This window comes from Callorhinchus milii, unplaced genomic scaffold, assembly GCF_018977255.1.
Source record: "Callorhinchus milii isolate IMCB2004 unplaced genomic scaffold, IMCB_Cmil_1.0 Scaffold25, whole genome shotgun sequence".
Taxonomy (NCBI): Eukaryota; Metazoa; Chordata; class Chondrichthyes; order Chimaeriformes; family Callorhinchidae; genus Callorhinchus; species Callorhinchus milii.
Window position 1 is genome coordinate 2,610,097 of NW_024704766.1, and position 16,286 is coordinate 2,626,382.

The window sequence follows — 16,286 nt, forward strand, 5'->3', positions numbered from 1 at the left end:
GCTATTCATAATATATGAGGCAAACAGGTTATAATCGTGCTTTTTTAAAAAAAAACACATCAAAGCATTTCATAAGTAGCGACTTGACCAACAACCTCCCCCCCCACCCCTCCCAAATAAAACTGGTCAATTGGTTTTTTGTGACTCCCACGCTCACCTACGGATACAGTCACTACGCTTCACAGTAAATCTTGTGAAGTGTTTTCTGACGTCTTAATTCCGTAATAAGACACAACATTAACTGCAAGGATTTTTTTTAGAGGAAATAGTCTATCTCTCACCCCTTTCTAGTTCAGGTATATCCACCAAGGTCTCAGTACACTGCCTTGTTAACAAGTGGTGCATCCATTCACATCTTCAAGATTGAGGTGGATAGATATTTGAGTACTAAGGGATACGGTGTAAGGGTGGGAAATTGGACTTGAGGTACAGATCAGTCATGATTTTATAGAATGACGGAACAGGCTCGAGGGGCTGAATGGCCTATTGCTGTTTCTCTGTTTCTATAGACGACTCCTTCCCCGAGTGTCTCTTTTTATTCCTATCGCCCAGAACGCAGATTTGGTCACAACAACCTTTAGAATACACACTGAGTTGCCATGGAGAATGTAATAAAATTTATATTTCCTCCATAAAATGTTATTGTCTTGTTAACGCCTTTCTATCTAACACGAAGCGGGAATGTCAGAAGCAAATCAACTGTAAAAGCAGTAAAATCAAACTCTGTTAGAGTTTGGGAGCTGTGATTGTGGGAACTGGATTCTTAATGGCATCAGTTTGTAAAGGAGTCGAGTGATGTGAATGGTCAGTACACTACTTGGTCAAATGCCTTTTATAAATTTAGGTAAACTATGTTGCATGGCTCTCCCCTGCGAACTTTGGATGTCAGTTCCTTAAAAAAGTCTATGTATGAGGTTGGTGGGTTCTGAACATGTGCTTTCATGACATTAATTTTGGATGAGTAATTTCCCATTTCCTTTCTGACAGTTGACTCTACCGTTCCAATCACTGAGATCAGGCCAATGGATCTTTCGTTGCCAGGCATAGTTGTGTCATTTCGCTGTGCGCAAACTAGCTTGCCTACAGAGGCCAAGTCATTCTGCTTGACAGCAAAACCTATGAAGCACTTTTGAGACGTGTCAATGTCGTGCTGCGTTGCTACATCAAATGCGAGGATTATTATTAACTGTTCGGGCGAGGATATTTTGAATCAGTTGGATTTTCTTAGCAGCAGAGCTGGGGAGACCTGGTCTGGGAGGATGAGGACAAGGATTTAGGCTACGTTGGCTGGAGATACGGACAGAGGCACCCAATGTGGTGGAGGTGGAGGAAAGGTACTGGATGTTGACTGCCACTCGAACCTTACTCTAAAACTGTTGATTCAGTTATATTCTCTCGACAAACTTAACTTCAAATTGGAGTCTCATTAAAACCCCAATCCTCATAAAATTCTGATCCCAACAGACAATTTCGCTTCATGTGCGTGGCCCGCTGGCTAGCTTGCTCCTCCGAGCTCCAGCTCTCTCTCTCTCTCTCTCTCTCTCTCTCTCCACCCTGATCTCGTCACAGTCTCCTGAGCACTTCCCTAATTAAAACATTTTCAGTCAATAATTTGATAAATGTAAATAGCAGCATGTCGACAGTTGCCCAGCTTGCATCGAGCACAGCCCAATGCACAGTGGCCCCCGTCACATCGCACAGATGGCCAATGGTACAGGTATTGGCAACGTGCTCCGAAGTTTCCACAATGTTAGGACACGTCAGATTTCAGGTGAACTACTCAACAATGACATGAGCAACATGTCTGGACTTTTACGAGCGGAGAAAGTAAACGTTTCTCTGCCCATGTGAATGGTGGGATCAGATGCCCAGCTGTCTCTGCGCACACAAACCTCTCTCAGACACAAGACCTGATAATCTCAGTTTCCACTGTGCGTTTCTGTCCTTCACATTGAATTAGACGAACTGTTGTGCTCACTGTTGACCAAAAACCTTAAAGCAGATATGTATGACAGTGGGTAGGATTAGAGAAAGAAAAAAGCTTATATTAACAGGATTCCTCTGCACTGTCATCCACGGAAAATAGGAAAATTGCCCTGGGATTACATTGCACAGTTTACATTTAATAGGATTGTGCTGCTTCACATGTTACAGAAAGGAAAGTGTAATTCAGTATATCGTGCTCTGTTGCCCGAACAGTCTTTAACGATATTTCTGTTAGAACTGTCACCAACAATTACTTACTGAAGTCTACATCGGGTATCCTTTCGTTTGTGCATTTTGACTACAATTGACCTGTAACTGAAGGATCTTAATATCTTGGTTTGAAGAATCAAGTACAATTCATCCCTTTTTTTTACTTGCTAAGACTCACGCTCATCTGTGGAGTAGCAATGCTTTTCCAAGTAGATCGGTTTACGTCTATTCCTTAACCCTCTGCTGGTACAGAGAAGCTGAGCCGTTTGATACAGTCAGTGCGGTAGTGGTGTTACGAGCTACGTGGTCATTAAGACTCGTTCGGCTGAAGGGCGTCGTATAAACGCAAGTTGTTGTTGTTGTTCATATGAACTGGCGCAAATACATTCAGATCGATCCAGTAGGAAATTGACTGTTTGTGGGGACGCTGCTGTGCGCAATTTGCTGCTACGTTTCGCCCACAAAATATACAGTCAATTCGCTTTACAGTATATCCTGTGAAGCGTTTTTGAGACGTTTCGAAGACGTGATAAGTCGCAATAGCGAATGCAAGGATTATTATTATTAAGTACGATTTAGGCGATTATATGATTTATACAGATAAAATTTATGCGAGTTTTACTGTATTGTCTGAGCACAGCTGCATAGTAACTGATGTGTACACCTGCAGGTTCGACCTCACAGAGACATAAATTTAAGGACATGTGGAAAATATTGCTGTGTGCGTGTAGGAACATGCTCCAATTGCAAACTCTTGCCAAACCAACATGTTTAGTCAATCTAAGACGAACGTCGATGATGTTAACGCCACATTAAACAGCCGAACGTAAGTCTACGTCCAATGCAGGTGAAAGGGATGGAGTAAAGTGACTGATCCTAGGACAGATGTAAGATGTTCAATGAGATTATTATTAAATGTTTTGATAGTGCTACCACAAAGATTCTTCTACCAAGAGAAGGCCTACAGAATTTATGTTGTCAAAATAAGGCTTACGATAAAATTTCTCATAAACTGAACCACCGTTCTGACCATATGGAGCCCAATTATAACTCAGTACTTAGGTTCATAAGACCCTGATCAGCACTATAACAGAGCTTAATCACTGATCAGTGCTTCCTCATTCACTGAATACATGTCCAGAAAAATTATCTACTCAATCAGCTTGATCTCCTCCTTTGCCCTCATGCTAAATACCTCCAATTGATGTCTTTAAGTCACCAACCAGTGCAAATGGTGTCACGTTTATCTAAGCCAACAAAACACTTCATAATGTTACAACGCCTCTACAGTTCTCCCCTCAACTGGCTTTGTTCCATAGAAAATAGCTCCAGGTCCTCTAGTCTCTGTTCATATATCAAATCACCTCTTGGGGTTGGATAATTAAAGATCCTCGTAAATCTCTGCACCCTCTCTATCCTCCTTCCTGAAGTGCGGTGACCAAAACTGGACACAGTGCGGTATAACCAATGATTCATACAAGTTAACATCACCTTATTGATTTGATATTCTTCAACCCTATTTTTAAACCTAGCATAGCAAGCTTTCTTCACAGCTTACATCTACCGAACCACTCGCAAATGTTAGATTCTGGGCAGAAAGCCTTAATATCCTCCCATGAGGAAAATGTGGCCTTTTTAATCATCACATAAAACCTTTCTGCTTTTCGGGAGAGTGCAGAGAACTCACATGCTCTGAGGAACAGCTGCATTCCTTCCCCCTTTATCTCTCCCGATATTATCTTACAATCAATACGTACAACACAATGCAATACAAAATGACATTGTATAGCCACGACAATATTTTCTATACAGAATGACAATTTTATGTATTTGGGATTGGGAAATGGTTCTCAGTGATGGAACATTGCGCATCACATCAGACGAATCAAACAACCATACTAATGGGAGACCTCGCCCACAGAGACATTATTATACCTTTGCTAGCGTTACCTTCGTTTGGGTAGAAACTGCACTTGGGTCTAGATTGACTGGATTGACGTTTGTCAGTCCTGGGAAGAATTTGGTAACGTCAACGTAAATAGTCTCAACGTGAGGCTGGCTTTCTTGTCACCAACTTCAAAATTCAAATTGAATTCAACAATTTGTCAAATCCTGAATGCTCTGAAATAGAGTCAGTCTAGACCGAGGTGGGATTTCTCCCCTATTGGCAGGATGCATGAGAGTCATTGACTATCTGCTGCCACCCTTTTTAGATCAACGACGTGCAAGTGAAGCGACGCATCAAGCGTGATTTTTACTCAGCCGCTGAATTCATCCTTGTGACACACAACCCGGTTTGACAAACTGATGCGGATGTGAAATGGAACCTGCAATCAGTCGATCACATCTGCAGCATGTTTCACCGGCTTCAAGCAGAGTTACTTACCATTTACTGTGAGATACACCCAGCTGCCATTGTGAAATGTGTCGTATTGCTGGTCCAACATAAGCACCTTGCACTCGTACCACCCCTGGTCCTCAGAGCGGAGCTGGTCAATACGCAAAGAGGCCTTCTCATACAGACTCGCTCGACCTACAGAGAAAAAAAAGGCAAGAATATTTCATTCACGTGCAAAATCCAGGGGTCTCAAACCACAGATACCGATAGCTCTGGGACACTACCATGCGTGAGGGGCACTATATAAATACATGTTGTTGATACACTCAACCGTGTGGAACAGTCAAGAGGAGTCAGTTTCATTGCCTTTAAAAGGTGATGGTCTGCGTAGTCTTGTGGTAAGAATGATGTTCACCTTATACCCCCATCAGGCTTGTTGGGGATAAAATTCCTCACCTTACTCATCAGGGTCAATTAAGAAAGAAATCAGAACACGTGACATTGAGGTGGAGGGAGGTGGGTGAACTCCTAATGCTCCCGTGGTCAACGCCTGTCAATAGTACACATCCGTGATTGCAAATGACGTACGCTCATTGACGCTTTGAAGTCAGAAAGTTATGGGCTGTTCCATGTTCCCCTCCCTCTGCCCCTCTGCCTCGCCCCTTCCCTTGCCTCTTTCAAGGCCCGTCTCAAGATATTCCTCTTCGACCGGGCCTTTGGTCATCCTTCTACCTCCAGCCCCCTTGCTCTCCGCCCCTCTTGACGCCAACCATCAGCTCGGGAGCAAACCCCTTCACTGTCTCGTGCCTTGGGACGTCCTCCCGACGTGAGAGGCGATATATAAAAGCAACTTGTGTTGTCGTTCAGGTGCGGGTTAAAGGTTCCATGGCACTCCTCGAAAAGAGATGGGAGTTTCCCCCATTGTCCTGGCCAACAAATCCCCCAAATAAAATCGTTCGTTGAATTCAAGGCTGATCGTGGGAAAATACTGAGTGCAAATTGGCTGCCGCATTCGCACACACAAAAAAACACACAGTTACTACGTGTTAAGGCAACGGTGGCCAATCTTTACGGTCGGCCAACAAAGCAAATTTTCCTGATTGAATATTTCCCGACTAGGCCATTAACACGCAAAGGAGAAGAAAAAAAGTGCCCGGACCTTATTTTGAAACAAATCATTTAAATTTTATGATGTTAACGTTTTTTTTTTTTAATCGATTTCCATTCCGGATTTTCCTTCTTTGATTTCGAGTGCCGTCTTTTGTCTCGTTTTAATGTTATTCTAAAGAGCTTCATGCGGTGATTGTATTTAATCTGCAGTACCAACTGCAGTGATCATTAGATTGTAAATGTCACTGAGCTAAAAAGGCAAAGTTCCCCAAAGTCCTCGCTCTGCTCTTCAGCGTGAGTTTGCACTAAATCGAAAGGTTATCATCAAACCTTCTGCAGTGCTTAGCAAACGCTAACTCACACACAAGCGGAGTGTAAACGTGGGATTTGGTAGTGCGGTTCTCAATATTATTATTATTATTGAAAATTACAGCTTACTGTACACTCTTCCTCACTCCTCATTGCACTGAGCTGTCAAAGAGAAGCACTGAGCTTAGCCAGCCTGACCCTTTCATTATAGGATCCCCTTTACAGCACCTGCTAAAGAGGTTTTGGCAGAGACTTGAGAGTAGACCATCGTCTTCTATTGCCACGTTCATGTGCTTCAGGCTTTCACCTTGACAGAGTTAATCTCCATAATCGTGGTGGGGGAGGGGGTGGAAGGCTCCTTGCAATGCTGTTAAACATATACAGCCACACACGCAGCAACTTACGCAGCCACGAGCACACAGAAACAAGCACAGTGATTTTTCTTGGTCAGCCGGGTGTCTGACAAGTGCGGAAACCCATCACCGCTGCTTCAGAGTCTCCAACCAAGCTGAGAATTCCATGCATCCCACCCACCTACACATGGGAATCCCAGAGATAGACTGTTGGAGTCTGCTGGAGTCTAACCAGCTAAAATCGCATAGTTTGGCATTGATATTGCTCTCCGGCAAGCTTTCTCCAGAGCCTAAGGTGCCAATAGCTTTATGTGGCAATTAGTTTCTCCATCTTTCTGTAATTAGGGCTCAAGGCTGTAATCAGGGCTGTATCTGTAAAGAAAGATAAATCCAGCGTCTACGTCCTCTGTGGGTGAAAGATCAGGAGTAACGTCATAATGACCTTGAAAAGCACTCAGGTATCGATTCAAGATATCAGAGGAGAAGCATCACTTCTGGTTGCGACAGACAGTGAGATAGAGCTGAAATGTTCCTAATCAATAATAAAACATGGAACGTTGCTCGGACCAGCGATTTTTACAGTTTAATTTGCTAAGGTCGACACATTCAGTCCGATAAGTTTAGTACAACAAGCGCTCTTTGTGAGGGGACTATCTAAAAGCTGTTGCTGTTGTTGTTGTTGTACACTTTTCCCCAATCTTCTCTTAGAAAGCTATGACACGATCGGAAGCCATATTGTCCGAGGCCAGTATTTGGCCAACCTTTACGGTGGGCCAATAAAATAAAATTCTTGGTTGAATATCTCTTGAATTGCGACATAAAGCAACAAAACATTTCAATTAAGAAAACACTGGCGACTGAACACTCGCCTGAATGTTCGGGGGAGGCTGGCTTCCGGCCCCGCAGGCCATGAGTTGGCCACCACTGGCTATGAGTAGGCCCTGTCCGTCGCGTCAAGGAAACCAGCCGTGAATTACGAAGCATTTTTTCTCAGCTGCGCTCAGTAATACATCGACTGTGAGCAGTAACTACAGCGAGTGCTCTGTGTTAAAGTGAGCTGACTGTGCTCGGTGCGCAAGCTGTGCCAGCAATGTCAACACACAGAGAGGGAACTCATTCAGCCACGCTAATTGTGTCTGGCAACGGCATCGAGTATTGTACTTTGACAAACTGCACCTCCGATGCCAACGGTTCACACTCGTGGCTGCCAGAGCTGTTAATTTCTGGGTCTGGAAGACACATTTAACGTCTGAAAGCTAAGAATATATAGGCATTGCTGTTGACGGTTTACGCGTCGCTGTTTACTGCTGATTTGTGCATTGTTCTTTATAGGATTTTCCCCAGGGCGCAGGCCAACGAGGCCTAGAAATGATATTAAATTAAACATCAGCTGTCGTGTATGACAGGGTTCAACAATAACCTGGCATCAGCTGGAGCTAAAATTAAAAGGGTGGCGGTGTACGACAGCCTCCAGGCTCCTCACCTTCCAAGTCGAGCCAGGATCAAACAGGTCTCTCGTGGTAAATATTCCTTGCATAGCACCGTCCCACAAAAGGCACAGTCACTACACGTTACAGTGGTGACGGTGCTCTGCAAGATTTTTATTGATTGACTTACACTACATCCTGCAAAGCACTTTGAGCTGCCGTGATGACCTGATGCAACCATTATTAGGATTGCCACTCCGCAATGCCTCCAAGCAATTTCACAGAGTTGTTCTTAAAAGTGTAGTGTTCGCGTCTTTGTACTCCAACGCGGCAGCCATTTTGCTCGCAGTAATGTCCCAGAAACAGCCACGAAGATATAAACAGGCGAGCAGAATGGGCAGACAGACGCAAAGGAATTCACGTCGGTCGGTCGGTCGGTCGGAAGGAAGGAAGGAAGGAAGGAAGGAAGGAAGGAAGGAAGGAAGGAAGGAAGGAAGGAAGGAAGGAAGGAGGGAGGGAGGTAGACAGACAAGATAAGATAAGATAAGATAAGATAAGATAAGATAAGATAAGATAAGATACAAGCAAACATGTGTCCAGCTTTTTGAATGACATGGGCTTCCACATGTGTCAGACACCCAGCTGGCTGACCAAAAAATATATCACTCTGTGCTCACACAGGCTCCTGCTGGAGGTGTTATGTCAATGAATAATACAAGCTCATTAAGAACAAGAACAAGAAGGATTAAATTACTTTTCGACCAAGCAATTGTTTTTTTTTGCACGAGCCGTTCCCTTTGCATCCCCAACTCAATACTGCAGCAGAATTAAGACTCGTCGATTATCAGTTCACAGATAACATCTACCTGTTGTCTCCCACAGATAACATTTATTATCTATTAAAATTAGTTACTCAGTCCATGGCTGGTTGTGGGACCTCGCTGTAGGCAAATTGGCTGCTGCACTTGACGACATAATATAGTCACTACACTTTACAGTAAAATCCTGCAAAGTGCTCTGAGCAATGCTCCCAATAGTGCTCTATGAAATGCAAGGATTATTACTATTACTGCAGTGTGAATGAGAAATCAATAATCCAATTGAGAAGATAGCATCATCATAAACTAGAAGAATAACATTCAAGGGAACGGCATCGATTGGCATTTATCAAATCCTACAAATCGCAGTTCTGGTTTGGGTTTCTTTTGATGCAGAGATTTTTTCTGACATTTTGAATATGACAGACAACACTAAATATTTCTTGTAACATGATGCAGGTGTGTTGGTACACGAGAGGCAAACACTAATATTTTTGACGACATGAAAAACTCCTGGAGCAGAAAAACATCTTGTGTTGTGTAATTCCCTGCAAATCTGGTTACGATAATGTGAAAGGTGAAGGCGAATTCTTCTGGTGTCCTCAGTATTTACCATCTAAGTGTTTACCATTTAAGATAAACTTAATAATATGCTACACAAAAAAAAATTACTGTGATTTACAATTTTTTTATAATTTATTTCAGGGTATGCAGCTAATTATAGGTTGTGCTACAAACCTACAGCCGGGCCAAGAATCTTCAGATAACATCAACGTACAGCTACTGTGCACATATTGACAGAAAATTTTCTTACGTATACGCAGTCAAATCCCGTGAAGCATTCGAGACATCTCAACAATGTCATGAGGGCCGATAATAAATGCGAGTACTATTTGCAGTATTAGGACTGTTCCTTTTTCTGCTTGATCTAGGTTCTATTTTAATAAGAATCAATGCTTTTGGTTATCAATATCGAATGCGCCCTGCTCCCCCCGCTCAGCAGTCTCCGCTTGCTCCACATCCTCCGACCAGCCTGCCCCACTATCAGCGGTCAAGCCTTCAGCCTCTCTGCTCCCGCCCTTTGGAACTCCATCCTACAGTCCCTTCGCCCCACTCCCTCCCTTACCTCCTTCAAGGAATGTCTCAAGACCCTCCTCTTCGACCCCGCCTTTGGCCACCCTCTACCCCTACCGTCCCCTGCCCCCCCACCCCAGTTCATGTCCAAATCCCTGACTGTCCAGCGCTTTGGGACATCCTCCCGATGCAAGAGACGCCGTACAAATTAATTTTGTACTGTGTTGTATCAATGTGCCTTTCACTTCAGGCAAAGGTCTCAAAGCGCTTTGCAGAAGAGCCTGATCCTATCCTGACATGTACACCTCGCCGGATAGCAGAAATCTTGGCTGATTCTTCCGCTCGCTGAGCAGAGGACTGACATGAATCCTAGGAAGTCTAGTGCTGAGATCCTGCTGAGATCCACTAATGCAGAACAGACTGAAGATCAAGCCTGGGTCGTCCCCATTCGTACAGCTCAATGGCTCACTTAATAAACCCTTTGACTCATACGTGAAGCTTCAGATTGATTTTTTTTGATAAATTTTAAAAGCAGCGCATTTGGACGTGAAGGAAAATATGATTTTTTTTTAAATGAAAAGGACTCTTTTAACTGGTTGATTGATTAAGTAATGTGTAAATCACTACTTGAATGTATTGAAAAAACACAAAACCGACAAGTGAGTCTGTTATTAAATAAAAAGATGATCTTTTTATCCGTAAAGCTGCTCTTAACAGATTTAACCTGACTTTATTTCTGAGAACACACATGCCATCCGACTGCTTCCTACCTTCTAAGTGGCACAGTAATTAAATATTCCTGACAAATGCACTGTAGTTTCAGTTCCACGTGACAGGAACAAGTTTGCATTTATTCCAGCACCTTTCATGACTGAAAGGTCCCAAAGGTTCACGAAACAACTGATCGGAAAGGAGAGTGAACGTTAGGTATGTAGAGCTTACTCGAATGGCATCCTTTGAAATCGGATCGTGCCTTTTTGATAAGAAGAAAAATGCTTGCATCTAATATTGCACCCTATCACCATGAAACAACTCCCAACGCTTTGAAATGAGATGCACCTTAAGTGTGAGCTGTAATACAGGCGAAAGCACCAGCCACTCTGCACAGGTGACCGCTCTTTCAAGGTGAACCAAATTACACGTTTCAATGCAAAGCAAAATAGAGACACACGTCGTTTTTATCGCAAAGGTGAGAATCCGCTCACTTGACATCCAATCGTAGTAAATTACAGAACTGCAATTCTTTCTCATTGTGGTTCGCCTGTGACGATATCTACTCCACTCCGTATATGGTTAAATGATAAGAAATAAACATTCAGCTAATTAGGAAGAATGCGGTCGGTGCAATATTAGAACGATCCTCTTGGCTGTCGTCTGAATTGAGAGCAGACAAAAAAGGGAAATACTCATCATTTCAAGATGCTGATACAGTCGTGACTCTGATGTGAAAGGCGCTGTACAAATGTAATTTGTTGTCGTTGTCATTTCTGGGTTGGATTTCTGTGCGAGAATCGATCACAAAGAATGTATTACCATTTCAAGATTGAGTTTTCGAGGGGATCATCACTGGCGTTAAGGAACTGAAATAACAATCTTAAGTGATCCAATTGTTTTTTTTTGCTGTTCGCAATTGGCTGCCGGGTTTCGCTCACAAAATATGCAGTCAATTCACTTTACAGTATATCCTGTGAAGCGCTTTGAGACGTCTCACAGACGCGATAAGGCGCTGTATCAAATGCAAGGATTATTCTTCTTATATTATTATCCAGCCATTAACCTAGTCATACCCAGATCAAATAACACTGTTGTGCAATACAGGACACCACAAGCTTCAGTCCTTCACTGGGTTGGTTCGTGAGATGAAGGGGGGTTGACCTATGAGGAGAGTAAACTAGCCCTATATTCTCTAGAATATAGAAGAATTAGGGGTGATGTTATAGAAATGTATAAGATTCTTATGGGGCTTGACAGAGTAGTCAGTGTGAGACTGTTTCCGCTGGTTGGAGAATCTAGAACTAGGGGTCATAGTCTCAAGATTAAGGGTCAGCCCTTTCGTACTGAGTTGAGGAAACACTTCTTCACTCAGAGGGTTGTGAATTTGTGGAATTCTCTACCCCAGAAGGCTGTGGATGCTCAGTCCGTGAACATATGCAAGACTGAGGTTGATGGATTTCTAAAGGAGAGAGGGATTAAGGGATATGGGGATAAGGCGGGCGGATGGAGTTAGGTTAGAAGATCAGCCATGATCTTAATGAATGGCGGGGCAGGCTCGACGGGCCGAATGGCCTACCCCTGCTCCTAATTCCTATACCCCTAGTTTCATTTCCCAGCACACATCGAAAGAAATCAGTTATTGCTCTTCAATCAAACCTATTTAAAAGGAGGAAGGCATTTTACTCTTGTAGGCAGAAACTGTCCAATTTGTTTCTGTTGTTGTAGGTGCTGGCTGTCACAGTTACTTATTGTTTACTGTGTGAGGCTGTCTCTCGTACAAGAATGCATTCAATTATTGTCGCGGTGTCTGTGTTAAGCCAGAATAATTAGAGTTCTTCCCAAGCATCTCCTCGGTGTCATAAGAAACCAGAAAAGCCAACAAACGCAGATCTTTCAACGGGGTTTCCAGAGCTGTTGAGGAATCTGGCTTGCTTGTGCTCGTGCCACGCTGCCTGCCAGCATCACTTCATTTAACATTAAAATCTCAGTCGCACGAAGGTAACCTGACATTGACTCACTACAAAGCAAACGCAGCACCAACCGCATTGCAGCCAGCCTGTAGCAAATCAGCACGGTCGGAGCACAGAATGCTGCTCGGAGTTCTGCACAGTTTCGCGTTTCGCCCGCAATATGTACACCGGCAACAAAATCCGCTTTCCAGTACATTCTGTGCAGCGCTTTGAGACGTACCAACGACCTGACAAGGCGCTATTATCAAACGCAAGGATTATTATTATCGTTGTAGTAGCCCTTCACAGAAAGCGTTTCACAGAATATACTGTAAAGTGAATTGTCTGCATATTGTGTGAGCAAATTGTTGCAGCCAATTGCTCACAGCGGTGCCCCACAAACAGTGGTGGATTGAGTGACCAAATTATTATTTTTTTTGAAGGGCTTGTTGTCCGCCAATCGACTAACAACTCGTTTTCTACTTACTGCTAGGTAAAAAGCAGCGCGTGTGTGTGTGTGTGGAGTAAGGAAAACTTGCCTCACATTTCACCCTGCTCGGGAATCGAACCCGGGTCCCTTTCGCTTTCCGAGGTGAGAAGAGCGTTTATCAAGCATTTCTTAATTGTTAAATCAACCATTTGACAGCGGGAATTCTGGTGCAGCGTTGGCTGCTCGCAGTGCGAACGGACATCTGCTCGCTGCTCTGACCACCCAGATCCCCACACTCTGGGCTTCCGGTGACAACCGCTAACCCGCATGGAATTTCCTAGGAACGAACCAGAGTCACAAACAGTGCCCCCACCCCCTCCACCCCACCCCACCCCACCCCACCACCCGCCCCCCGGTAACCCCGGTAAGTCCGTCACGCAGACCCCATGAACTCTGCTCCAACGATCCCACCGTCTGAGTCTCGTATTTCTGGTTACCAGAAGAAATGCCCCGTTTGTAACTCAAAGTCCTTACTAATGAATTCCATTTGTAGTTTTAGAGAATCCAATCTAAGAAAGGGTAACTAATGGTTCAGGGAAGACCCTGACACAACTCCACTGTATTGTTGTTGGGGCACAGAATCTGTTCTTGGGAAATACTGCAGCAGGAAGAGAGAAAATCTATTCTCTCTGTGCTAAATTGAGCAGTTGTTAGAACCAAGATCTGTGTCCTGAACCCTTCCTTATAACAGGGCCCATGGGATAGACATGAGAACATTCTTAATACACAGGAGGGCCATTTCAAAGGGTATGAATTGAAAAATATTGCTGGAGGATGCAATATTCTAGCTGCGTTGCAAGCCAGACTTTGCTTTAAGGGAAAGCATTTGTGTGGATTAACTGCGCCGTAAGAGAGGGCCACAGTCACGTTTTATTAAAAATTCATTTGAAATGGTGATTTAAAAGAAACAAAGAAGCCATTTGCTCACACGCAAGAGGCTTCTCTCATAGCTTCTTTCATGGAAAGAGAGTAATAAATGTGATTTGTTGCTCTTGCTGGTGTATATTGGAGTTCAAAGTAGACTTTAAAGACATTGAAATGTAATTATATAATTCTCTTTGATTTACAGCGAAAGAGACCAAGGGAGAAACCCACGGCACTAAGTGCAGACCCAAAGGAAAACTTAAACCAAACACAAGACCCAAATCAAAGACACAGGTGGACCTCCTATTCTCTGCAGCAATAAGATTTAAGGCCAAGGATCACTGGTTTATGTTTATTCCTCCTTCCTTTCCTGATCTTGCTTCGTCATAATAATCCTTGCATTTGATACAGCGCCTTATCACGTCTTCGAGAGGTCTCAAAGCGCTTCACAGAATATACTGTACACTGAATCGACTGTATGTTTTGTGGATGAAACGCGGCAGCCAATTGCGCACAGCAGTGTCCCACAAACAGTCGTGGATTGTGTGACCAAATTATTATGATTATGATTTTTTTAAAGGGATTATTATCCCTGGAAAAGCGATCCACCAATCGATCAATATCGGGTCCCTACTTACTGCGAGGTAAACAGAAGCATATGGAGTAAGGAAATTTGCCTAAGGTTTCGTCCTGCTCAGGAATCGAACCCAGGTCCTCTAACTTGCGAGGCGAATGCTCTAACCATTGCGAATTGAGGACAGACTAGAGATCAAACCTGGACTTTTCTGATCTGTGGCTCAGTTCCACATATGACTGGGGCTAAACTACATTTCTATTCTGAGATATACAGGTCAGATCCTCTGCAACTACATTGAAGATCAATTTGTCATGTAAAAATCGCACCCCTTTGTGGTACAATTATGCATTTTCGCTGAAATTTAAGTCAAAGGCATCCTCAATGTGCCACACCCAAAATTAATACATGTTCAGGAACTTATTGCTTTTTTTTCACACACACTGGACAGTTTCATGTGACTTTCTTCCTGAACGTCCACTGATAAATATCAGAGGTCGATCTATCTCTGGATGTCTGCCAGGAACTCAAAGGACAGATCTGAATATGGAGCTCAAAATGCGACGAGTTATCTATTGTGCCCGAGGCTGGTGTGAGGACAATGAGTGGCATTAAACAGTGTGTGTGTATGTGTGTGTGTGTGTGTGTGCAGGGTGTGTGCACGGCAGGATTAACAGATAACACGTTTGTTCTGTGTCAGCATTGACAATATGTCGAATTCTATTTGCACAACAAATGCCCTTGAAAACCACCGAGCTCTAGATGGTGTTCAAGTTCATCGAGAGAGCGCTCCAATCTATTGCCTGGACTGCTCACGGCTCGTAGTTTCGCCCACAAAACATACAGTCAATTCACTTTACAGTATATTCCGTGAAGCGCTTCGAGACGTCTCGAAGACGTGATAAGGCGCTGTATCAAATGCAAGAATGATTATTATTATTTTTATTATTATTATCAGTCCAAGACAGAAACAATAATAATTCAACTATTGCAAAGTGCTAACACGCTGTATCAACAGTGACAAGTAGACTGGTGCTAACAGATCTCGTCTTTACAAGTATCTCACACTTGCTTATTCCGTTAAAGAACCCAATCACATCAATGCGATCAGTTGCTTCCTGCTTGCATCAGCTCTTCTAACTTAGACGATTGTGCAGATCCACATAAAAAAGAGCCAGGACACACACGGATATTGCCCCAACGTGTGCATGGGAAGTGCCTGTTAGGGTCACGGTCAGGCCTCAGATCATGAGACTCCAAACGTGACAGATATTAACCTTGGAATCGCATCGCCCCGTGATTGATTGTGGCAGAATCTCATCAAAAGTTGACTAAACTGCATTATGCCAAAGAGAAACTGCACACTCAGCCAAATGGTGTTAGAGCCAGGCGGAAAAATAGCAAAAACAGACGTAAATTCAATATGGCGTTGACAATCAGTGGACAGATGTGAGAAAAGTCAATAATTTCCTCAATTATGTGCTTTATTGACCGATCACATTAATGAATTGTTTTGAATAGACTATTGCAAAACACCCACACCCCACACATAGAGCTATAGGACTTACTTATTAATCACGGTTGTGTGACTTCGATGTGATAATGCATTAGGCTGTGGCAAATAAATTCAAATGGGCAACAGGAAGAGAAATAACCATGTAGACCAGATGAAAATATTGAAATCCAACTGATCTGTGATATATGACCTGAATACAGGAATGAAGGAAAGTACATTCAAGTTTGTAGATGACGTGAACACCATGAACTGTGAAGATAGCACAAAACTGCAAAGTGGCAATCGACCAAATGGGTGGAACAGTGGCAGATATAGTTTAATTTGGGAAACGTTAGTACAAAAGGATGAGATGTTAAACTGAGGTCCCGTCTGTCTCTTCAGGTGGGTGTTGAAAATCCCATGGCGCTATTTATACTGATAAGCCTTGCAGTCGATATAGTGCCTCATCACGTCGTTAAGACATCTCAAAGTGCTTCACAGAATATACTGTTAAGTGTATTGACTGTGTATTTTGTGGGCGAAACACGGAGGCAGTGTCCCACAAACAGTCGTGG

General features: G+C 43.3%; 1 protein-coding gene across 1 annotated transcript in view; it reads right to left on the reverse strand.

Moving 5' to 3' along the window:
* The window catches only part of igsf9bb (immunoglobulin superfamily, member 9Bb), a 132,522-nt gene that overhangs the window by 66,591 nt on the left and 49,645 nt on the right, over positions 1-16,286 (reverse strand). Inside the window, exon 3 of the mRNA XM_042343825.1 lies at positions 4,583-4,729. Within this exon, the coding sequence (XP_042199759.1) occupies positions 4,583-4,729 (147 nt within the window). The remainder of the gene's footprint in view (positions 1-4,582; positions 4,730-16,286) is intronic.